At 50.0% G+C, this 21,248-nt stretch overlaps 9 protein-coding genes across 9 annotated transcripts; 5 read left to right on the top strand and 4 right to left on the bottom strand.

The window, feature by feature from the left end:
• Positions 1 to 944: 944 nt before the first annotated feature.
• On the bottom strand, positions 945 to 3,035 carry DEU56DRAFT_467073 (uncharacterized protein). Its single transcript, XM_041346366.1, has 6 exons — positions 2,793 to 3,035; positions 2,559 to 2,733; positions 2,214 to 2,368; positions 1,645 to 2,162; positions 1,235 to 1,592; positions 945 to 1,179 (listed from the first exon to the last, which is right to left on the bottom strand). Exons 1-6 carry the CDS (start codon positions 2,844 to 2,846, stop codon positions 1,171 to 1,173), a joined length of 1,269 nt encoding a protein of 422 aa, XP_041206251.1. The 5' UTR covers positions 2,847 to 3,035; the 3' UTR covers positions 945 to 1,170.
• A 2,932-nt stretch (positions 3,036 to 5,967) lies between these two features.
• DEU56DRAFT_815516 (origin recognition complex subunit 2) lies at positions 5,968 to 7,319 on the top strand. Its single transcript, XM_041353783.1, has one exon. The coding sequence runs from the start codon at positions 5,998 to 6,000 to the stop codon at positions 7,231 to 7,233; it is 1,236 nt and encodes a 411-aa protein (XP_041206250.1). The 5' UTR covers positions 5,968 to 5,997; the 3' UTR covers positions 7,234 to 7,319.
• Positions 7,320 to 7,412: 93 nt separating this feature from the next.
• Positions 7,413 to 9,389, top strand: DEU56DRAFT_815513 (ergosterol biosynthesis ERG4/ERG24). The gene is made up of 7 exons (XM_041353782.1): positions 7,413 to 7,875; positions 7,929 to 8,143; positions 8,195 to 8,410; positions 8,464 to 8,704; positions 8,760 to 8,841; positions 8,901 to 9,035; positions 9,093 to 9,389. The coding sequence occupies exons 1-7, from the start codon at positions 7,506 to 7,508 to the stop codon at positions 9,157 to 9,159; spliced, it is 1,326 nt and encodes a 441-aa protein (XP_041206249.1). The 5' UTR covers positions 7,413 to 7,505; the 3' UTR covers positions 9,160 to 9,389.
• A 224-nt stretch (positions 9,390 to 9,613) lies between these two features.
• Positions 9,614 to 10,491, bottom strand: DEU56DRAFT_757839 (uncharacterized protein; the record flags this gene model as incomplete). Its single annotated transcript, XM_041350174.1, has 3 exons — positions 9,614 to 9,686; positions 9,723 to 10,306; positions 10,369 to 10,491. 3 exons carry the CDS (start codon positions 10,489 to 10,491, stop codon positions 9,614 to 9,616), a joined length of 780 nt encoding a protein of 259 aa, XP_041206248.1.
• An 866-nt stretch (positions 10,492 to 11,357) lies between these two features.
• DEU56DRAFT_914776 (uncharacterized protein) lies at positions 11,358 to 13,430 on the top strand (the record flags this gene model as incomplete). Its single annotated transcript, XM_041357667.1, has 8 exons — positions 11,358 to 11,428; positions 11,475 to 12,113; positions 12,166 to 12,175; positions 12,225 to 12,322; positions 12,375 to 12,612; positions 12,668 to 12,879; positions 12,930 to 13,003; positions 13,060 to 13,430. The coding sequence occupies 8 exons, from the start codon at positions 11,358 to 11,360 to the stop codon at positions 13,428 to 13,430; spliced, it is 1,713 nt and encodes a 570-aa protein (XP_041206247.1).
• Positions 13,431 to 13,843: 413 nt separating this feature from the next.
• DEU56DRAFT_466873 (uncharacterized protein) lies at positions 13,844 to 16,183 on the bottom strand. Its single transcript, XM_041346365.1, has 2 exons — positions 16,059 to 16,183; positions 13,844 to 15,998 (listed from the first exon to the last, which is right to left on the bottom strand). The coding sequence occupies exons 1-2, from the start codon at positions 16,080 to 16,082 to the stop codon at positions 13,959 to 13,961; spliced, it is 2,064 nt and encodes a 687-aa protein (XP_041206246.1). The 5' UTR covers positions 16,083 to 16,183; the 3' UTR covers positions 13,844 to 13,958.
• Positions 16,184 to 17,327: 1,144 nt separating this feature from the next.
• On the top strand, positions 17,328 to 18,716 carry DEU56DRAFT_466846 (uncharacterized protein). Its single transcript, XM_041346364.1, has 3 exons — positions 17,328 to 17,904; positions 17,962 to 18,388; positions 18,457 to 18,716. The coding sequence occupies exons 1-3, from the start codon at positions 17,707 to 17,709 to the stop codon at positions 18,483 to 18,485; spliced, it is 654 nt and encodes a 217-aa protein (XP_041206245.1). The 5' UTR covers positions 17,328 to 17,706; the 3' UTR covers positions 18,486 to 18,716.
• Positions 18,717 to 20,012: 1,296 nt separating this feature from the next.
• On the top strand, positions 20,013 to 20,216 carry DEU56DRAFT_740724 (uncharacterized protein; the record flags this gene model as incomplete). Its single annotated transcript, XM_041348836.1, has 1 exon — positions 20,013 to 20,216. A coding segment is annotated over one exon (204 nt), but the record flags the coding sequence as incomplete, so codon positions are not given.
• On the bottom strand, positions 20,204 to 21,248 carry DEU56DRAFT_982086 (uncharacterized protein). The gene has a single exon (XM_041359878.1). It carries the CDS (start codon positions 21,023 to 21,025, stop codon positions 20,561 to 20,563), a length of 465 nt encoding a protein of 154 aa, XP_041206243.1. The 5' UTR covers positions 21,026 to 21,248; the 3' UTR covers positions 20,204 to 20,560.

The following is a 21,248-nucleotide window of genomic DNA, read 5'->3' as shown; positions in this document are numbered from 1 at the left end:
CTTAGAAACATGATTGCGGTGAAAGAAGGGACGTACCATAGTAATCTGTTATTGAACGTGGCTAGTTTAATTGGTCGAAGAAATTCTGGGGACTTTCAGAAGATTTCTTGTTTTGCCTGATGGAATCATCTATACGCCCATACATCTCACGAACATCAGTCTTCTCCGGCTAGAAATGACATGCATGAGACGCGCCCGATACCTGGCTCGTATGCACGCCAGGATTAAGATTTGCAAATAAACTCACCGAGGCTTGAACCTAGAGCGGTCGAGCATCTACCGAGGTTGTATTCCTCGCAGATTCGGAGATTAACGAGCAAGTAGCACCGGATGGCAATACATTAAAATAACATTAGCGATCTTGATGGTGGAGTAGTACCAGTACATAGCAGGAGTACATACCGTTATCATGCGACATGCCTCGTTTTTTCCGCACTTGGCGATTGACAAGCACTGGCAGTGCTCGCTGATCAGTGATAGGTACTGATATCTGACAATTTCCATTGCTGAAAGTTTTTTACTGGTTCTAGAATTGGGATGTACTGCCCTGCCGCATTTTGATTCTTGATGTTGGACACATGATAGCTGGGAAATGTTTCATCATTGAAGGGATGCCAAGAACGACTTGAACAGCAGGAATGATCGTCTTCCTTCTTCTTCGAGGCCTGGCCATGGGAGACTAGTGACAACAATCGAAGAGAGCTGCTTCTGGTCGTCCATATGCTTAAGTGGCGGTTACCTATCAAGGTTTTGGTGTTAAGTTATGAACATTGAACCTTCGTGCCGACGACAAAGTTCAATTATGCTGCTGTGGAATCAGAACGTACAGTTGAACCTTCTCTGGGTACTTGCTTGCTTCGTACTGCTTCGTAGAATCCTGCTCGATGCATCAAGCTAAGGGTTGAACGTTATTGAACCTTCAAGCTTCAAGTTGGACATCCGCCGGCATCTTTGAAAGCATCCGAGTTGTAGGTTATTGTTATTCGGTTTCCTAGAAGTGCGACACTGGATGATATGATATGTATCGCAACCACTACCCTCTACCTTCCGCGAACGTAGTTCAAGGGCTGGTTAAGAAGCAACAAGATCTACATATAAGAAACACGATGATACACGAAATCGATACTGCAGCTTCCCAAAAGTCCCACACTCTCCGACATCGGGTACCTTTTACTTGAACTGCGGCCCGAACGTCAGCGAAAGGTCTTGAAACACGATAAAAATCAAAGCTCACATTCTTTCCATCTGCCCATTTCTTGCCAGCGACCTCCAGATCCCATGCGAGTGCACCCTCGAAGAAGGCTTTGTCCTCCTGGTTATCAAACACATCTAGCTTTGTGTATTCGTAGCTCTCAAAGTCTGGTGCGCAGTCTACAGCTAACTTTGAGTCCTGGCCCCGTAGGATGAGGACGCCAGAAATAACAGAGGCGTTGTTCTCGCCAAGCACACCCATCGATCCAAAAAGGTACTTGCGCGATGCCTCGAGGCGGTTGAAGAAGCCACCGATCTGGTTGGAGGACATGAAGACTTGCGTGAGTTCTTCGTTGTATTTGAAGTCTACGCGCCAGACGGAGAAGCCCTCCTTGTCGAAGCTGTGAGTGCCTTGGTTAGCACATCCAAGGAAAGAGAAGTATGTGTGCTTACTTGGCGTAGAACCACTCTAGCGCGCCATCAGCACCCCGCGTGTCCTTGTTGCTGTAGGCACGTTTCCAGTCCTCGAGGTTGAATGTGCTCTTGGGAAGCAGTTCCAAGGGGCTTTTCTGCTTGGGCTCCTCAGGCACGAGGTTGCCATCATCCTCGTCATCATCCTCGACGACTTTCTTCGGCTTCTCCTTCTTCTCTTTTGGTGCGGCGGCTGGGGGAGCGGGTGCCTTCTCCTTTTTGGGAGGGACGTACTGCAATGCTTTCTCGGTGTACTCAATAGGGCCGAAGATAGCCTCGAGTTTGGGCTGATGCACAATAGTCTCCAAGAAGCGAACAGTGTTGACGAGATTGGCGCGCACTGCGGCATCTGCGGTGATGGCAACGACGCGCTGGAGAACAGAGGCGGCAGTAATGTCAGCAAGAGTGATGCGGTCGCCGACGAGGAAGGTACGGGTGCTCAGATGAGCTTCGAGGGTGATGAGGCTGCGCAATTGGCGCTCAGCGGCGACGGTGTGGATCTGCATGTGATCATTGAGTGTGAACGGTCAGGTGGCGAGGAACTAACTTACACCTTTGCTGTAGGGAAGGAAGTTCATAAGCATCTCTCCAATAAGGTGGACGGGTGCGGCAATTTCTGTTTCGGCAAAGTGAACCCATTGATCAACGACTGCGGCATCCTCTGGTGTCGAGCCAAGAAGACCAGAGTTTGGAGCAAGGCTGGCAACTGCAATGAAAACATTAGCACGTACGTTTCAACCCCACAGCGATGCTGCCAGTGCATGAAAGTGAGAACGGATAACATGATCAGAATTACATGAAGCTGTCGACATAGAATTAAGACAGGGATAACTGTAGATCTTCTCATCCTTATGGTATCCTAAATCACGATCGACATGGAAAATAGTATGACTCACGATACCGCGCAATCGGGGCACCCTCCGTGAGGTTCAAGCCGTTTGCGCCTTCAAAAGCGGGGATCTTTCCATGAGGGAACTTGGCAAGAAACTCTGGCTTCTTGTTATCTTCATGGTGTTTGTACTCAGCAGCAATCTCAATCTCAAGACCTGCTAGTGCACAGACGCTTTTAATCTATAGGTTGCACTAATGAGTCATATTAAAACGCGAAAAGATGCAAGTGCATTAATCACCGTCTTGGTCTGGCGCATGGTCTCGAAACAATAGAGCTTGCCCACAGATGCCATTTTGAAAACTTGGAGATGGTGGAAGATGGGGAGAAAGATGAGATGGCAGATTTGATTAGCGCACCTCCTGAAATTTTATCGGAGCAGAACCAAAACACAGGTCAGATAATCGCAACGAGGCCTATCTGATCCCATTAGGGCAGGCTTTATCGATCAGATATAGGGTTAAGGTCAAGGGCTCTGACTCCCGAGTCACCCTACTAAATCAATGCACTTTACATTGATCTTCAGCATGCAATGTCACGATTTTTGGAGCCGTTGACACAGAGCTCTTCACAACGGAAGACGACACTAGCTGATCATGATAAGTACAAGGTACGCTCAGGCTATATAATGCCAATCTACTCTCAGCCTATGTACCTTCAGACAAAGAATCAGTAAGTGCGTAAATATGGAACTTTGCTCCATATATATCGCGCTAAATGCATATACACATATCGCTTCATAGATCCTTGTCTTCACACTTCCATTGACAGATTGTGGCGGCACCGCCAGAAGCTCATTGCCGAGCTACATTCTTCTGGCAGGATCAATAATTTACGCCTAACTCTTTCTTGGGCAAGCCTGCGGTAAGCTCCCAATCTGGTATCGTACGACTTTAGCTCTGAACTAGACCATGACGGACGACATCGAATATTGTACTTCCCCGATTATACGGGTGCGTCGCGCTAACTAGTACTTACGAAAGGTGGACCCTTGAACTTGGTTTCAAGCGGTAAAACTGATGTTTTTTGACAGCTGCTTTCCCTCCCAATCTACGTACTGAATCGTCAATTGGAAAGCATGTGTGTTCTACAATGAATAAGCACGGATAATCGGCAGATCGGTGTCTATTGGTGTCTATTGCTCCACCACGTCTTGACCATGTACTGTGTTACCGCCGTACGCGTGTCACGGTCAATAATGAACAGCATTATCAAGAGTGAGAACGCGGAGACACGTTATGGCAAACGAACGAAGGGAGTCCTTGTATGAGTAGAAGGAGACGCGGTAGAACTACGGCCACATTGATATATGGTATATGAGTGTATCCATCCTTTCGTGTGATTCACCTGAAAACCAATGAATATAGACAAAACGCGCATCAACGTAGCATGACGTGGTGGATGCAGTAGACAACCATAGACACCGAGCCACCGGTTGTTCGTGCTTATTCATTGTAGATATCCATGTGGCCGTAATTCTACCTTCGTAGGAAAGACGTAACAGTTGGCATGGTTAGTGGAGGGACGGTGACGATGGGCTAGATGCAGTCTGCGACTACTCGGTTGAATTTCCTTGAGTATCGTTGCCTGTGGTATATGAATATGATATGAATCGTGCGCAGGGGGCTCCGTGGTTGGATGAGGACGGGCCCGATGATCGCCGCCCAGTGTCCTTCAGTAGGAATGACGATGCAATAGTTGTCAGAGGCAGAAGAACTGAGTAAATGGATCTGCCATCGACCCCGTGTCTTTTTTATGTCCAATTTGTGTCCATTGAGAGAATGTACTCTATGAGTGACAAGACCCCGTGTCTTGGGGAGTGAAGAACAAGTATTGACGTCCCTGATGACCTGGGTTAGGTCCTTGGTAAGTCACGACCATCGGCAGAAGTAGATCCAACGGCGGACGTACGATCGGTTCTACATGCCCGTTTCATCTAGCAATTAGTTGAACAGCATGATCATATAGCATGGGATGTATTTGCGCAAATGTGAAAATGGGTTTGGGCGCAGCACGCACCAAGGTCATTTGCGAGCCTTGAGGTCGCCGGTGATAGCGAACTATGAGATGAATTATCGAAGGAGAACCCTGAGGACCAAACCAAAAGGCACCGGTGTGAGTCTGCCTTGGTCGCCGAGCGCCATAGAACAACTCGACCAAGATCTGAAAACCATTGAGCGTAGTCCTTCGTCCATTTATCCACAATGGGCATGCTGTACGTCTTGCGCAAGATCAGAGCGAAGCGGAGGGTCGCGGTGACAACGGAACGATCAAATCGGTTTGGAGGTTCTTGCTGGTAAGACGTTTACACATGGAGAGATAACTGGTTCATTCGTTCGTTAGCTAGCAATTATCACCCTGGGTGAACTTTCATTCCCCTTACGATGTCCCCGTACTTGGTGGTGGTCCAATGGACGAAGAAGCAAGAAGACCTATTTTCCATAATGCACCTGACCGAGCCACATTGATGTTGTCGAAACGCAAAAAATGACAAGCTATCTGGTGCTGAAGACCACGTGAAAAAATAACCGGGGGCCGCAAAACATACCTTCGATAACAGCAAGTTCCAGTTCAGCTAGAAGTAGCATGACATTGACAAAGTCCACTGGCAGTGTAAGGCGGCTTGGCCTTTCGTATCGGGTGAGTAAACATATGTTGATTCATCGAGAAAAGATACTTACTCTTCAGTGCTATATCGTGATTCTGCACTAGACCCGACGGAAACGTTCTCCCAGCTCTTGCGCTTTGCACTAGCGTGTCAAAGATTACTGATGCGTTTGACATGAATGGCAGCCACCGCCGTAGCGAGCTCTCGCCTCAACCGTGACGCGAGGGAGCGTTGCGTATTGTCTGCTCAGCGCCGTGAACAAAGTTTTGCTGAGACTGACGATCAACACAAGTGGAGGCTGACCCAAGTTCAGAACTGACCTGAACATTCAGCTACTAGTTCTTAAAGCTTGAAGGCTTCAACTGTGACAAGACGCAGTCCATCTATTGGAAGAACTTGAATCTAGTAGATCTAATACTTGGTGGTGTTTGAGTTGCAACAGGCCAAGGTTCTGTACACTGATAGGTACGCAGTCTTCGCGAATTTGTACTTCTTCACCGCCCACTTTTTTCATTCCCGTACCGTCCTTTGACAAGCCTCCAGATACGTTGTTATTGTGTATGGTGAGCTGGGCGTAAGAGATGTACGAGGAGAAGAAGACAATATTGACACACAAAAGATACAGAATGAATAGACCATACTAAGATCATTCCTTTCGTGTCTTTTGCGTGCAATGTGATTGCAGCTAATGCATATGTAGATCACTTACCAGTGCAAAAGCACTTGTTCAAAATGCATGTTGTGGTTGTGAAATGAAATGAGAAGTAGTGGTGGTGCAAGTTTGGTTTGCTTTTGAACGCAAACTTGACGCAAACAACCACAAACGGACCTCATCGTGATGGACAGCGACGAAGGATCTGAGCTCTATGCCTCAGACATCGAGCACAACTATGCTACCATCTTCAAAGAAGCTGAGACTGACGGTCTGATCGACTCTTACAAGCCGTCCTTTGATGCTTATTTCACGCACGCCTCCTCGCGCACTCGCACATCCACCAATGTCTTTTCACAGCGTGTCGTGCCCCTCAGCCCTGAAGAGCACAATGCTGCTCTCGCACGAGCTTCTGCGCATGCATATACGCCAAAAGTTCCCTTTGATAATTCCAGTTTCAAGAGATGGGCTCGCGAGCTCGACGAAGGCTTTAATCTATTGTTCTATGGACTGGGTTCGAAGCGCGGTATCCTCAACGACTTTGCAAAACACGTGTCGGGACGTGGACATGTCGCCGTAGTCAATGCCTTTCACCCTTCGGTGACCGTGCGCGACATGCTTGCATCCATTGCACGCGTCCCAGGCGTACAATCCACCTCCACTTCTGCTCCTACCCTAGAGCGCGTAGCAGAGCACTTTGCAAGCTCAGACAGCCCCCATCTGTTCCTCATCGTTCATTCCCTCGACCGCTCTCCAAAACTTGCACGTGCCATTTCTTCGCTCGCGCTCAGTCCCCACATCCACATCGCAGCGTCTATCGACAGGCTTAACGCACCACTGCTATTCAGTGCGTCTCAGCTCGCAGCTAGGAAGGGTTCGTTCTTTTCCTCGGATCACGCCACGAAAAACGTAGGATACGGCTGGCTCTGGCACGACCTGACCACTCTTGCACCATACACCTCCGAACTCACATTCGCTGACCGTACCTCCATTTCTGGTGCCTCGTCATCCCGCGCACGAGTTGATATCACCAACCCTGTCTCTGGCCCGCTGACAGAAACAGCGGCAATGCACGTCCTCGCGGCGGTGACCGCTAAAGCCAAGAAATTATTCTCCCTGCTTGCTGCAAAGCAACTCGAAAATGCAGAGTCTTCCGACGTCTCAGAGGCCAACTCCGCACATAACCCTAATGACCAGCAGCATCTTGGCCTGACATACGATGCTCTCTTTACTTTGGCGCGGGACGCGTTCATCGCCACGAACGATACTGCCCTCAGAGCTCTGCTTGGCGAGTTCAGGGACCATGGGCTTGTGGTTAGCGCAGCACAGCCTGGTACTAGTGGAAATGAGGTGATGTGGATACCTCTGAGGAAGGAGAGGCTGTCAAAGTTGGTTGGGAACCTAGATGGGGACGCAACATGATCGTTCGCATGTCATATGCTAATTATGTAGAACACATGTTATCATGCTGTCTTCTCGAATTAGAACCAATGTACAAGTGTGCAAGCATGTAGGCCTGACTCCGCCTGAGGCTGTATGAGGGAGGACCAAAACATAGAGTATCACACAAATATGGAAGCCAATCGGACCAAAATAAGAGTCAATTCCGTCGGAAGCACAGGCGCGCATTGACCACGCAACAATCATACGACTGAACCACCATTTCCAACGCGTTTCATCGCGCACAAAGCACAATGTCGACACCAACGAAAGCCAAGTCAGAGCCCGTGGCAGAGTTGAACCCGCGCTCGACGTCTTATGAGTTCCTAGGCCCACCGGGTGCCTTTCTCATCTCATTCGGCGTCCCTTTCATGACGTATCTCCTCTACTTTGGTTGCTCAGAGGAGTCTGGCGGCTGTCCTCCTCTTTTACAATCTATTCCAGACCGGTTCGTGGGAGCGTTGAGTGATAAAACCTTTTGGGCGAGTCTATGGGACACCGAGGCTAGTTTGATTTATTTGGGATGGTACGCATTTTGCGTTGTTGCGTGGGCAGTGTTGCCCGGGGATTGGGTCGAAGGTGTGACTATGCGCACTGGGGAGAAAAAGAAGTACAAGATCAATGGTTCGTGTCTGACAATAGCGGCAAGCATCGGTGTTGACGCTATCATTATGCAGCCTTTTCGACATTCCTCCTTGCAATGGGTATCTCCTGTGGATACATCCTTCGCAACGGCCCTGAGTCCTTCACCTTCATCTACAAAAAATGGATAGGATTCGTCACTGCTTCCCTCGTCATGTCCGTGGTGCAGGCTTTCTACGTGTACGCGAGCTCATACCGCCCGGGCGCTCTCCTCGCACTTGGTGGCAACTCGGGAAATTTCATCTATGACGTGCGTTTCATGTTCGCTTGTTGGTGCTATCCGTATTGATGTAACCTCTAGTGGTACATTGGCCGCGAGTTGAACCCATCTATTGGTTCGTTTGACATCAAGTCCTTCAACGAGCTCCGCCCTGGCCTCATCCTTTGGGTGTTGGTGAACATGAGCATGGTCTGCGAGCAAGCCGTACGTCGTGGGGGTTTCGCGAACGTTACCGACTCGATGTGGCTCGTACTCGCATTCCAGACCTGGTATGTCGCCGATGGATTGTATAACGAGGTTAGTCTCCCCATTCTGCGCGATTTTCGGATTTGCACTCATACAATGTGCAGCCTGCCATTTTAACGACTATGGACATCACGACTGATGGGTTTGGGTTCATGCTTGCTGTGGGCGACCTCACTTGGGTGCCTTTTGTGTACTCGCTGCAGGCGCGCTACCTTGTGTTCAAGCAAGTGGAGCTTGGGGCCCTTGGTACCGCTGGAGTACTTGGACTCAACCTCCTTGGGTATTACATTTTCCGCGATGCGAATGGGGAAAAGAATGATTTCAGAAATGGACGCAACCCCAAGAGTGAAACATTTCCTTTCATAGACGCCTTCGTCAGTACTGACATACTGCTGTTTAGATTTGAAATACTTTACGACTTCTACCGGCTCGAAGCTTCTCACTTCTGGGTGGTGGGGCCGATCAAGGCACCCTAACTACTTGTGAGTTCCGTTTCTTTTTGATTTTGTTCTTGAGATCTGATTTGTGTTGTGTTGTGCAGTGGTGACTTGTTGATGGCAGTTGCATGGTCGCTTCCTACCGGGTTCGACACCCCGATCACATACTTTTATGTTGTGTACTTTGCGGTCCTGCTCGTCCACAGGCAGCGCCGCGATGATGAAAATTGTGAGAAAAAGTGAGTCGGCTGTTCCTCACTGGTCTATGACGAAGTGTGCTGACTGGTTGATACTAGGTACGGTAAGGATTGGGAGACGTACAAGAAGCTGGTATCCTACCGTATTATCCCATACGTTTACTAGGAACGTGGTCTGGATGAATCTAATTCTATGGACGATTAGGCTGTGGAAATGTTAATGGTTTATTTATGGTGTTGTCCTGGCTAGGAAAATCGCGGATTGCTTGATCAGTTGGAGAATCTCTTTCACTACATTGGGTGACGCAGTTGGGTTTGGGGAATTCCGTTCATAAAAGTATTATCGTTCAAAATTGTGCAAATAACAGCTCATTTCGCTCAAAGACTCCCGCGCTTCTATGTTGTGCTTGCTGCTACGATGATGTGCTCCAAGGCTGGCCTGTTTTTGTTGCTGCTTATGATGCATCTATGGTCACGGTGGAATGGAGGTGCAGCGACCAAGTAATTACCCCATGACTCAGGACAAGCGCGCCCGCAAGCAATATCTGCTATGCTTCGTTGTCAAATTTTCAAACTCGTGTAGTTCTCTATGCCTTTCCTGCCGTTGTTTTGCTCGGTTCTCAATCAAGTTCAGGGACAGGTGGGAGGCCTAGGGGGTTCGGCACGTTCGTCGCTTCTACCCATACTAGTAGCCTACACAGACACATGCAGGACCCCCAGCGACAAAACCTATTGCAGTAAAATATTACAGGGAAAGTACTTGGAGGAAAGTGGACATTGGGTTTGTCGAGACCTAATCCTAATCCAAAATGCACGGTCTCGGTCATCGTCCAACTGCGCCTGATCGTCGTCGGCGAACATGCAATGTTAGTGTCCTTCTCTGCAAGCTGGGGCGCAATGAAGTTGTACTCTGCTTGATGAATACGCTGATCGTGCAGGTGGCTCCGCGGGCTTTCAAGAGGGTTTTCTTTTCGAATAAGTCTGCTGGATATGGCGATCAATGAAAGTACGCCGGGGATTGAGAAATAAGCGATTTGATATTTGAATGGATCCCCGTGATGGCGTTTACGTCGGAGGGAAACTGTAATCAATTCCGTTGAGCTTGGTAAGTTGGGCCCGTTTGTAACGGTGGAGGACTTGGGCTTGGGCTGCTTGGGTATTGAATTATAGCGGAGAAAAGTGGTGGTAAGAGAAACTTGCCTCCCCTTGTATTCAATTCCGTTGAGCTTGGGCCCGTTCGCACCGGTGGAGGACTTGGGCTTGGGTGATTGCAAGAGTGAGTAGTGGACGAGTTGATAGTAGTCCCATTTAGACTTTGAAGTGCATGCTGCTCGGGGTCACTTCGGAGTAGTGGCGCCGATCATCGCACACTCACTACTGCTCGACTAACTCCATGGAAGAACGAGCTTGTTGACCCAGGAACACCGCTGAGCGTGCCGATCCCGGCAGAGGAAGGTACTAGGCTGGTGGCGGCACCTAGCAGGTTGATGCGATCCATCGTAGAGCGTTAGCTCCGCGGAAGTTTGGCCCAACCAGCGAATCAACGATGCAGCATATCAGAGGACTTGGTTGCGGTGCTCGTTGTACTAGGCAGCCTTTGGGCAATCGTCAACATGGATGCCGCCGGTGTCAAATTTGGGCACAACCTCTAAACTTATGTAAGTAACAACCTCTCCCGGTGACCAACATACAACAAACTTGCAGGAACCCGCACTAGAGCTTGCTACTAAGGCCGCCTGTGACAGCCGGCGTCATCCACCTACCATGACATGACACCCATCTTTAGCAGCCTGTTCCATAGACTTGCTGCCTCACAGGCTACAATTTCGATACATGTATATCCACAACATAATTCAATCATCGTGTCAAGCGAAAGGCAAGACTTTGCACTCTTATAGACTTTACCCGACTTTTCTTCACGACGGCTAAAAAGCGATGCGATATTGCCTTGGATCAACAAAATCTATTAAATGACCGATATGTCATCTACCACCGCCCCCACCAGCCAATAGCAGTCATCCTAACGCCCGCTTCCACTCAGCCGCCTTAACTATCGCAACCTTGGCATGAATCACCCCCCAAACTGAACCACAGCTATCCTCGACTAACTAACCAAATCTGTCCTGACTCGTCACAAGCCATCATTAGCACTTAGAGCGCTGTTGCAATGGAAGATCCTAGCTCTCTCTGATTACCTTTGCCGGCCTTAGTGAAGGTCAGCGAACAGCCCGTACTTGATCCTATATAAGTTGTGCTGAGCTGGCAAGAATTCAAATCCCCACACAGCTCCACATCAACTTTTCCTTCTTTTCTTTCATTTTGATCTCCCTCTCTCACACCAGGCCTGAGGACTCGGGAGTTAAGATGAAATTCACCAAAAGCTTCGCGGCTTTCATTACCGCCGCCCTGCTTCCAACTTCCTTCGCTCAGACATGGTATGTGCCCTCTCGATCCCATACATCCCTTGCTCATTCTTTCCAGGTGCGGAAAAAACTTCATGTCAAATCAGTCTGTCGTGCCCCCTGGCGGACAGTTTATATTGCCTACACCAAGTGTTGAACCCCTTCTGTCATTCCGCTGTGCCCCTGTCTTCCGCCCATACCTCGAAGAGGATGCGAAGAGCGCAGCCTTTGTCGTTGACACAACAATTGTCTACGACTGGATTACCGGTGCTCAGCCCATCTCCCTTCCTTCCAACTCAACTACTGGCTCCACTGGCCTAGGAACCCTCAGCGTCTCCATCAGCGTCGGCTCCGTCCACGTCACCGCAAACGTCCCTCTGAACGCTACCGGCTTCCAAATTCCCGTAGATATCAGCAAGCTCGAGGCTCAGAAGACCGCGTACAATGTCAGCTGCTCCGCCAAATACTCTGCCCCTTCGTCTTCCAAGTCCCAGCCTTCATACAACCAGAAATTCAAGACTAGCGCATCCCTTTTGTATCTCCCTGATACGAATGCCTCAGTCACTAAGACTGACCTGCGCACTGGCGCACTCTGGGTGAGGCCCGCAAGTGGCAAGGGCGGAGCGTTTGCGCCCTTTGTCCCTCAAGGTTTCTACATAAGTTTCGACACCTATCTGGCGAAAAATTTAACCATGATCGATCAGCTCAAAGCCGATGGGTTCGTTTGCATTTCTATCACCTTTTAAGCATTTACTAACTTCTTTTTTCAGGTTTAACACTGTATGTTTTGCGATCATCTGGTATATCCCGTACTGAACATCCGCCATAGCTTCACCCAATTCCTCCTTATGACAACCTCACTATTTTCCAAGAAGTCATCAACAAGACCATCAGTGCCGGCATGTACATCGTTTATGATATGCGATCGTACGTCAGACTCTGTCACCGCATCGCACGGTTATTGACATCTTCTATTCAGGAACTATCAAAACTTGACCGCTGTCGCTCAACAAGTAAACACATACGCCTCAATTCCTAACCTATTGAACTGGGAGACCGCACACGAGCCCGATGGCAACTCCGACCCCCAAAACGCGGCGCGGGCGACATACGACTTGATCTACCAGATGGACGGATACCACCCCATCTCTATCGTCCTGAATTGCGAAGACTACAATTTCTCGCCCTACGTCAAGGGTGCCGATATCGTTCTGCAGGTGAGCCATTCACACATCTTTATTGCTTTGCTCGCGTTTCTGATCCCTGGTATAGGATGCTTATCCTATCGGTATCAACGCCACATATTCACCTGTGTGGCACACAGCGTGTACCCCGGACTTTGGGCACTGTGGATGCGACAACTGCCAGGGCGACTTGGCTGATGTCAAGACCCGAGTTCAGACGTACAAGGAAAGGCTCAACATCATGGGCTTTGACCGCACCAAGTCCGTGTGGACCACGCCCCAGGCTTTCGGGAGCGGCGCGTAAGTTCCCTCGACTATCATCACGATCCATGTCTTGACTCTCCTTCCAGATACTGGAACACCACTCCCACTGGACAACAATGGGCAGCTATGGGATTCACGTCCTTTAGCCACGGAGCACTAGGTAACTCCCCCCAACACACCCTCCCAAAAACTAAAACTGATATGACATTACACCAGGTTCCAAATCCTACCAATACCCAACCACAACAGGCAGCGTAACAACCATCGAAGGCACAGCAACAAACCTCACCATCCTAATCCGCGACTTCATCCAACCCTTCATCGTCGACCCCAACGCGACGTTTGCGAGCTACGACTACCAAGGCGTGGATGCGGGGTTGTGGCACAATGGCACTGCGTATTTGTTGTTGGTTTCGAATTTGGTGAATGCGGAGGTGTATGTGCCGTGGAAGGATGTGGGGCTGGGCGCGATTACGAATGCGACGACGCAGTTGCAGCGCGTGTTTTCGGTTTCGCAGAATACTAATGCTACGGGGTTGAATTTTAGGCCGGGGGGAATTGGGATTTATACTGCTACTCCTCCTTGAGTGGTTGGAAGCGGAAGCTAGAATGAGGATGAGGAAGCGTACGTGTTAATAGCCTACTTATTTTGATCTTAGATACAGGATATATAACACGAATAATGTATGTGTTTTGCTGCTTTTATGATGGCGGGTTTGCGCTCTTTTGAGTCTAACATTATGTGCACACGCACTATAGAAAGGGTTCACTCGATTGTATTGTTCGTCGTCAACAAAAAGGAAACACGATTTCCAGACAGCACGTACATACGATACTTATGAAAAGGAACGACGGCACGTAGCCTCCCCTAGCCAGACCATATAGAAGGAAGACAGAAAGCAAGATCCAATAATTTATGCGTACACCCGAGGACGAACAAACATTACATAGACAATAAATAACCCCAAACGAAAGGACCGGACGTTCTGTGCGAACCATTTTTTAGCACGAAAGCGACGAGCATAGTCGAGATATGAATAAACACCAAAATAAAAAAGGAGACGACAAACGAGTGTGGTTGACGAAAGCAAAGCAAAAACGCAAAAACCCCTCGATCAAGGCTTACCACCCAAAGCCACCCAATCACAAGTGTTCATATACCCAGAGATGAAGCTCGGCATGCGAAGCACCGTCTCGCGCCTCAGCTCGCTACTCCCACATTCCTCACTACTCAGCACAAACCTCCCTTGCCCGCCCTCCGATCCAGTAAAAAGGCACACCGTAGGCGGCCTATGCGCACGGAAATAGTAGATCGTGCCCGAGATAGTGTCGACGAGGGTGAACATGTGTCCTTCGATAGGGTCAAATGGCGGGGCTGCACGTGCTGCTTCGTACTGCGAGGCATGGCCTTCGCGGAACTTGGACTCGTGTTCTTTCGGTCTCGCCAGAGGCGAACCTGAAGGCGTGTATAGAGTACGGCGAGAGTTGCCGATCTGACCGCCGTACAGGTAGTCAGAGGCTTCCTGGGCAGAGATGACGCCTTTGACTCCGATGAGCCATGGACGAGCGAGGACGACTCGTCCAGAGTGCGCATACGTTGTAAAGATTGGCGCGAATATTAGCAGGATGAGTGAAAAGGCCAGCATGACGCCGCCGCCTGCAGTTGTTCCCCCGGAAGATCCGGAGGCGGATGTGCTAGCGGTCTGGTTGCCGATGGAAATCAAGGCGCAACTCAGCACGAAGAAGAAAAAGGCCACGTATGGAACTCCGAGTGCCAGAAGACGCCGAAAAGAGCGCCTCGTAGCGAACGCGATAGATGGGAAATTCTTCCATCTAATGGTTGCCGCTCGACATCCATCCAACACAAGAGAACCGTTGGATGTAATGCCGATAACCTGCGCAGCGGGCTCGATGTCCCAAAGCTTGGCACCATATTCGTCTTCTTTGGTGTACCATTGATTTATGGCCCTTCGATCTCTCGGAAACATTGAGATCATACGATCAGCAATGCGGTCGTTATCGTTCGCCATAAACAGGCGCGCAAGCGCTTGCAGCTCTGTCTCCTCCGCATTTGGGAGAATGCGATGCTCGAAAAATCCCATGAGCGCATAGACCTTTTCTGCGCGATATCTCCCCTGAAAGCTTTCTCGGCGCCATATCGCTTCTTTGAGCTGGAGATTGCGGTCCAACCGCTCAAGCGGATCCTTCCCGAGGCCATAAGAGTTGATGATCTGGGACTCTTCACTGTGGTGAGAGTAAGCTAGAGAGGCGATTTGGATGAGACTGATGGGGGTGACTGCGTTGTTTCCGGCCGTGTATCGCAGTTCGCGACTAAGGAGAGCTTCCGGCAGGGTCCAAACGCGGCCGCCCCAAGCGGGCCAAGCGCTCTCGTTGGTGAGTATAATGAGTGTGAATGAGGCGAGTCTGTAGACGTCCGACATGCGATACAGGTCTTGGGCTTTCTGTACGGGATCTTCGAACAAGCACTCGAGATCTAGCCAGTACGCGGTGAATCCTTGATCCAAGGTAGCACTCCGCGTCCGCTGTATGAGCATCTCCGTACTTCCGTACTTCTCTATGTCGGCGTAGCAGTAGGTGACGGCGACATATGGTTTTCGCTCCACCATTGCCTCGACATTGATTTTTGTCCACTCTCTCTTGTGTCCATTATATACAACAAGGAAGCGAGGGTAGAGGGCGTGGGTGACACGTCGGACGAGTGCATCGTCTTCACCTTCTGCCCGTGCCCGTAGAGAGAATTCCCTTGGTGAGCGTGCGGCCCACAGTTGACCAACAAACCGCATCAAATACGGCTTGTAATTACTGGCATAGGCAGGCTCTCTGGACGGAAGCAATATTGCGATGATATAATAGAGCCAAACGAATAACCACAAAAAGGTCTCTCTGGATGGGTTGAACATCATCCTGGTCAGCCACCCAGCAAGCCGGGTGGATAACGGCGCGCTCGAGCGAACATCGCGCTCGTTCCAGTCACTTGTCAAGCTGGGGTTCACGGACTGCACAGTGAGTTGCTTGCATTTTCCGCTAGAGGAGCTAGTGTATCGTGGTGTTATTCCGTGATAGGCGGGCTTGAGCTGGCTGTTATAGCACCCGGGTTGTTTCCGATCAGTGGTTGTCGACAGGAAATTCATCGGCTGGGTAACAACAATGTTTGGTCAAGGAGTATTGAACGATAAAGCGAACAAAGTGCTCACAGTGGGCAGAGGCAAGAGAGACATCGTATCTGCGTTATGCACGGCGATTTAAAGCTCGCAGGAAGCGCCTAGTGATAGTTCACCAGGGTCCATGACATACGCCAATCTAGACTGCTATAGATGCATCACAGATCTCGTAAATCGAATACTGACGGTAACAACCTGGAGTAATTTTTTTTAACAAGCACCGAGGAAAGGAAGCCAAATTGCCAATTGACTCGGGTCCTTCAGCAAATCGTGCTTTTGGAAAATCGCCGTAAGACTTTGATGCTCTTCATACTTATGAGAGCACAGAAGTGGTGAATGCCAGTATCGAGATGCGAAGTTGCTGCAGGGCTCGACTTCCAGAACGAGAGGCATCTGTTACTATTGCCAGGACGCCAAGATGTTATCGTGTGGGAACCTGAAATTCCTCTCCAAAGTGGGATTTCAGCGCTGGAGATCACAGTTCTTGAGGATAAAATATTACGGTGTTGATCGGCTTTCAGGGCTCCTAAGCGCGCTGACCTGAGGGCATTTCCCTCTTGTAGGCACTTTGTTCTGGAGCGCTGGAGCGAACACGACGATGAAGGGTCCTTTACTAGCATGTGGCATGATGCCAGGGAGACAGGTGCGTCAAACAAGCCTTCCATAGATGAGGGCCACTGTGGTAAGACCCGATGCTGACAAGCAGGCAGACAGAGCTAGCCTCAACCAGTAGTAGATGCCAAGGCACAGGAAGACGTGGCTGACGGCAGACGGACTCCTCGGAGAGAGACGTGTTCTGGTCCCTGGAACCTGACGAGAACGCAAGATTACAAGACGGACGCTGTGGAGGCCTAGAACCACAACCACAACTTTAAGGGAGTAGGGACGACAAACAGCAATAGCGACAACAGTTACTACAACGAGTTAAAAGATGAGTGAGTCCAACATAGTAGCACATAGAAAGACGCGAACAATTTGGTTCGATGCGCTACTCAGAGTTGCGTTGAGCGCTCGAAACCTTGTACTCGTCCCTGGCTCAGGGATGCTGTCATTTGATCTCGGTGGTGTTAAGCAGGGGAACAGAGAATCCCAGAGAATGGGTAGGGCTGTGGTCCGGCCTGATGGGTGACAAACGAGGAAGACAGAACTGGCAGCGGCGGAAACCAGTGCGTGCTAAGAGAATCCAAGCCAAAGGACAGTACTAGTCTGGATCGACCTCACAGAAAGTAGAGCTAGCTCAAAAACTAGTTGAAGGTGAATGTTGCATCATGGCAAAGAAAATTCGGAGTCAGACGAAAGTATTACCGGCAGCACCCATGCCGCATTACAACCTGTCGCGACTTGGGAGCTATTCTTCATATCTACGCTCATAATATATGACAGTCACTTATCTTCGCTAGGTGTCCAACGTCTCAAGAACCTTTATCAAACCCGGATGAAGGACCTACTACGCTCATGCGACTCGCTAGCACAGTCAAACTGGAATTGACGTCCGTTGCGCACAAGTACTGAGATCGACTTACCCATCCATGCCTGGGCCATCCATGTCAGGTCCATCCTTTTAAAACCATTAGCGTGAGATAAGTGTACTACATCAAAACCTTCTCCTAAACATTGACAACTCCGATGAGTGCATTAGGGGTTAATCAGTACTTGAACTTCGTCAACATCAACATCTAGCATGCCACGCACAACTCCGAATCACGACTTCACTGTGTCTGTTGATGATGGCCGCACAATAGACTTGCATGATTCATGGTGTTCCCCTGAGTCTATGCAAGGACTTGTCTCGATGATGGGGTCTGAGGATGCTGCTCGTCAATGTGCGCAGGATTCGTGGGACCAGGCGTGTCAAGCGGAACCGTTTTATATCCTTGGTGTATGTACCTATCTTAATTGCAAAGAATATATGCTCAAAGGTTTTTTTATCACACAGCTCAAACCGTTGCCCAACTCGCTTGACGACGATGTCCAGGTCCATCAGTTGTTTCCCGACTATTCGGTCCGTATCTGGGGTGTAGGACTCGAGTCCGAGCATATGTATCACTTCGATTTTGTCGATCCCCGCACAGGTCATCCAGTCAATCTGCCCCCTAAGTGGAATATTTTTGTTGCTCCTGGCATACTTCAGCGTTTGCCGTTTGCACCTATGATGGACCTTGTGATGCCAGTAGGCATGCCGGTGCCATCGATGGAAAGAGAGGGTGGCTTAAAATTCCGTGAGATTCTTCCAGGAGAGGAGAAGTATTTGCGCCCAGAAGGCACGAGACTCCGCGTTGTTTCTCCTGAGGGATGTGAAGCCTTCTTTGAGATTCCGGTTCGGGAATCCATTCACATCGAAGCGGGCCAAGTTAACGTTATCTGTATGTCCTTATTTTCTTTAAGCTCAGCGGTGCAGCTCACTGGACTGTATAGCTCACTTGGATCACAGCGGAAGCCATAGTAGCCCCGACGTTATGAAAGATGCTACTCCCAGGGCAATGTGGCGTGCCCTACCGTCTTGATCAAATACTGTTGAGTTACTGTGTTCATTATAATAAACAACCGGCTGTCGCTATGTATGATACACCCCAGGTAGGAAGCGGTTTTCGGAGGCAAAAGGTTAGCTTTCAGGCTAGGTTTCTATGTCATCGGAAACCAGCCTAAAAGGCCCATGATTCGCCAATGTAATTTTATGACTGTCTTCAAATTATCATCATACTGCCTCCCGCTGGGCTGCTCGTGTGCTTCAACTGCTGGATGCCTGCATACCTCGCACTGCCCTTGAAAGCTTGAGCCGAAGGCCTCTCCACCACCACTCAAATCACAACAAAAGCCACGGCAGTATGATATGCAAAAACCCTGTCAGATCTGATGAAATGGGAATAAGTGAGATATGAGTATGACTTGAGTAGTTATAGATAGCGATCTGATAGATAGTTATGAACTTCGAGGAATGCGTGCGGATGGAGGAACGTGTATTAATGAAAAGAACGTACACAAAAACAAAGCAAACTACACGTACGGCGTACACGGACCCACTCTCGCCTTCTGCGATTTCTTGGTGGTCCACAAAGTGCTCTTGGGGATCGACGTCAATTATGAATTTGGAGAGGGGAGATACGGCATCTGCAACCCATGCTTATCATCGCTGCGATTGGGACTGGGCCTTGGGAGCGGGGAGAGAGAGCGTGAACCCTTCTTCGCTATCACTATCTCGCCTTCCAACTCCAAACGTATCGGTCGTGGATGTGAGAAGCGCAGCTTCAGGAGCAAAACTCTTTTCCCGGAGCGGCGAAGGCGGTAGGTGCAAGCTGGGCATGACGAGGGGTGTGCTTTCCGAAGTGGACTCCGTATCGCTGCTGAAATGTGAGCTGTGTGGGGAACCCTGTGCAAGAAGGGAAGTGGTGCGGAAACGTGCAGCTTGGCGTGGAGTGCGAGATCGGGGCTGAGGGGGTTCTGGCCATGCAGGATCCGAGCCTAGCACCATAGAGGCGCCGTCTGAGCTCAGCACCATATACCCGCCGTCTGAATCGAGCACGATGGAAGCGCCGTCTTCTATGTCAGCCCTGGGTGGTTCGTGTTCAGACCTACAAACAAAGGCTCAACATTATGGGCCTTGACCACACCAAATCTGCGTGGACCACGCCCCAGACTTTCGGAGTCCCTCGAATCATCATTACGATTCATGTCTTGACTCTCACTCCGGATACTGGAACATCACTCCCACTAAGCAGCAATGGGCAGCTATTGGATTCACATCCTTCAGCCACGGTGCTCTAGGTAATTCATGCCGATATCGCGCACATGAACAAAAACTGACATGCATCGCCAGGTTCCAAGTCCTACTAATCATCACCCAACCACAACTGGCAACGTCACGACCATCGAGAGGACAGCGACGAACCTCACGAACCTCATCACATACTTCAGCCAGCCCGCCCGAACGCGACGTTTGCGAGCTACCTAGGCGTGGACGCTGGTCTCTGGAACAACGACACTGCATACTTGCTCCTCGTTTCGAACCCCGTCAATGTGGAGGTGTACGTCCCGTGGAAGGACGTGGGACTGGGCGCGATCACGAATGTAACGACGCAGTTGCAGCGCGTATTTTCTGTGTCGCAGAATACGAATGCCACTGGGCTGAACTTTAGGCCTGGGGGTATCATGATAGAAGGACCGAGGAAGCAACTCGTAATGACATGTCACTAATAATAGCCTATTATTTTACATAAAACAATTAGCGTGAGATAAATATTCTCGTGCTGACGTGTCTTCTTAGGTAAGATGGATATGGGGGTGCAAGTCCCGCCTGCGTGTTTTGGGGGGGATCGGACAGAACTACGAGACAGACTACTAGCGTGCAGACGGCGCATGCTACGATCGTACAGTACTAGAACCAGTCTGAATCCATCGGTCCGAGAGAGTGAACCCTGAGGAGGCCACGAAGACCACCCACACACAGCAAGACGAAGAACGCGTCGAGGGCCGAAAGAAGGAGAGACAGAAGGAAGGAAACAGACGCCACCCACACACGAGGAGGGCGAAAACATAGACTACGCGCCGTGAGATCGAGAGGCGCGAGCGAGGAGGGGGGACAGTTTGGGGCCCAAGAGCTCTGCATGCAAGGGAGCGATGTGCTCCAAGTTGCGCCAGTAGCGAAGGAAAGAGTCTGACGACCACCGCCCCATCACCTTGACAATGTGAGGGGGGACGTTGCGTAGAAGCAGCTCGGTGGTCCCGCCGATGCGGAAACAGTGACTGGAGATGCGAGGCAGACCCTGAGCCGTCCAGACTGAGTTACACACCAGCAGGAACTTGCGCTTTGTGAGGGAGATCAGCCTACCCGCGCCTCCACTGTAAGCGAAGAGGTGAGAGGACGTGGGGGAGACCAGGATGTCTGGGCTTGCCGCAAGATGGGCGAGGAGGGATGAAATGGGATCTGAAGGACCCAGCTGGCAACCTAGGAAGATGTCCTCCCCTTTCTCTTTCGAGACTTTGGTCCAGGGAAGGTGGCACATCAACGACTCGCCGGAGGACGTGCTGCGCAGGCAGGCAGGGGTAGGGAAGAAGTTGTGCGAGAAGCGGTGTCTTACTACTTGAGGGTCTTATATGTTTTTGTGTAAATGTAGTGACACCACAACTACACTTTGATAAGACAAGAGTTGCCAACTCCTCAAGTACACGGTCAACGGATTTTCTAGTTTTCTCGGTTGATAACGTGTCGTTCGTGGGAGGCTCGAC

Source organism: Suillus clintonianus (genome assembly GCF_016758775.1).
Source record: "Suillus clintonianus strain FC179 chromosome Unknown DEU56scaffold_59, whole genome shotgun sequence".
In the NCBI taxonomy this organism is placed as follows: Eukaryota; Fungi; Basidiomycota; class Agaricomycetes; order Boletales; family Suillaceae; genus Suillus; species Suillus clintonianus.
This window is presented reverse-complemented; position numbering and strand designations above follow the sequence as displayed.

Bases quoted from the DNA above. Each gene is read 5' to 3' on its own strand.
- DEU56DRAFT_467073 (XM_041346366.1), bottom strand. From the start codon at position 2,846: ATGGCATCTGTGGGCAAGCTCTATTGTTTCGAGACCATGCGCCAGACC. The intron at 2,163-2,213 runs GTAAGTTAGTTC...GATCACATGCAG, and splicing joins TCCTTCCCTACAGCAAAGGT to ATCCACACCGTCGCCGCTGA. The intron at 1,593-1,644 runs GTAAGCACACAT...AGGCACTCACAG, and splicing joins CTAGAGTGGTTCTACGCCAA to CTTCGACAAGGAGGGCTTCT.
- DEU56DRAFT_815516 (XM_041353783.1), top strand. From the start codon at position 5,998: ATGGACAGCGACGAAGGATCTGAGCTCTATGCCTCAGACATCGAGCAC.
- DEU56DRAFT_815513 (XM_041353782.1), top strand. From the start codon at position 7,506: ATGTCGACACCAACGAAAGCCAAGTCAGAGCCCGTGGCAGAGTTGAAC. The intron at 8,144-8,194 runs GTGCGTTTCATG...TGTAACCTCTAG, and splicing joins CGGGAAATTTCATCTATGAC to TGGTACATTGGCCGCGAGTT. The intron at 8,842-8,900 runs GTGAGTTCCGTT...TGTGTTGTGCAG, and splicing joins TCAAGGCACCCTAACTACTT to TGGTGACTTGTTGATGGCAG.
- DEU56DRAFT_466873 (XM_041346365.1), bottom strand. From the start codon at position 16,082: ATGTCTCTCTTGCCTCTGCCCACT. The intron at 15,999-16,058 runs GTGAGCACTTTG...GTTGTTACCCAG, and splicing joins CTCTCTTGCCTCTGCCCACT to CCGATGAATTTCCTGTCGAC.
- DEU56DRAFT_466846 (XM_041346364.1), top strand. From the start codon at position 17,707: ATGCCACGCACAACTCCGAATCACGACTTCACTGTGTCTGTTGATGAT. The intron at 17,905-17,961 runs GTATGTACCTAT...TTTATCACACAG, and splicing joins AACCGTTTTATATCCTTGGT to CTCAAACCGTTGCCCAACTC. The intron at 18,389-18,456 runs GTATGTCCTTAT...CTTGGATCACAG, and splicing joins GGGCCAAGTTAACGTTATCT to CGGAAGCCATAGTAGCCCCG.
- DEU56DRAFT_982086 (XM_041359878.1), bottom strand. From the start codon at position 21,025: ATGTGCCACCTTCCCTGGACCAAAGTCTCGAAAGAGAAAGGGGAGGAC.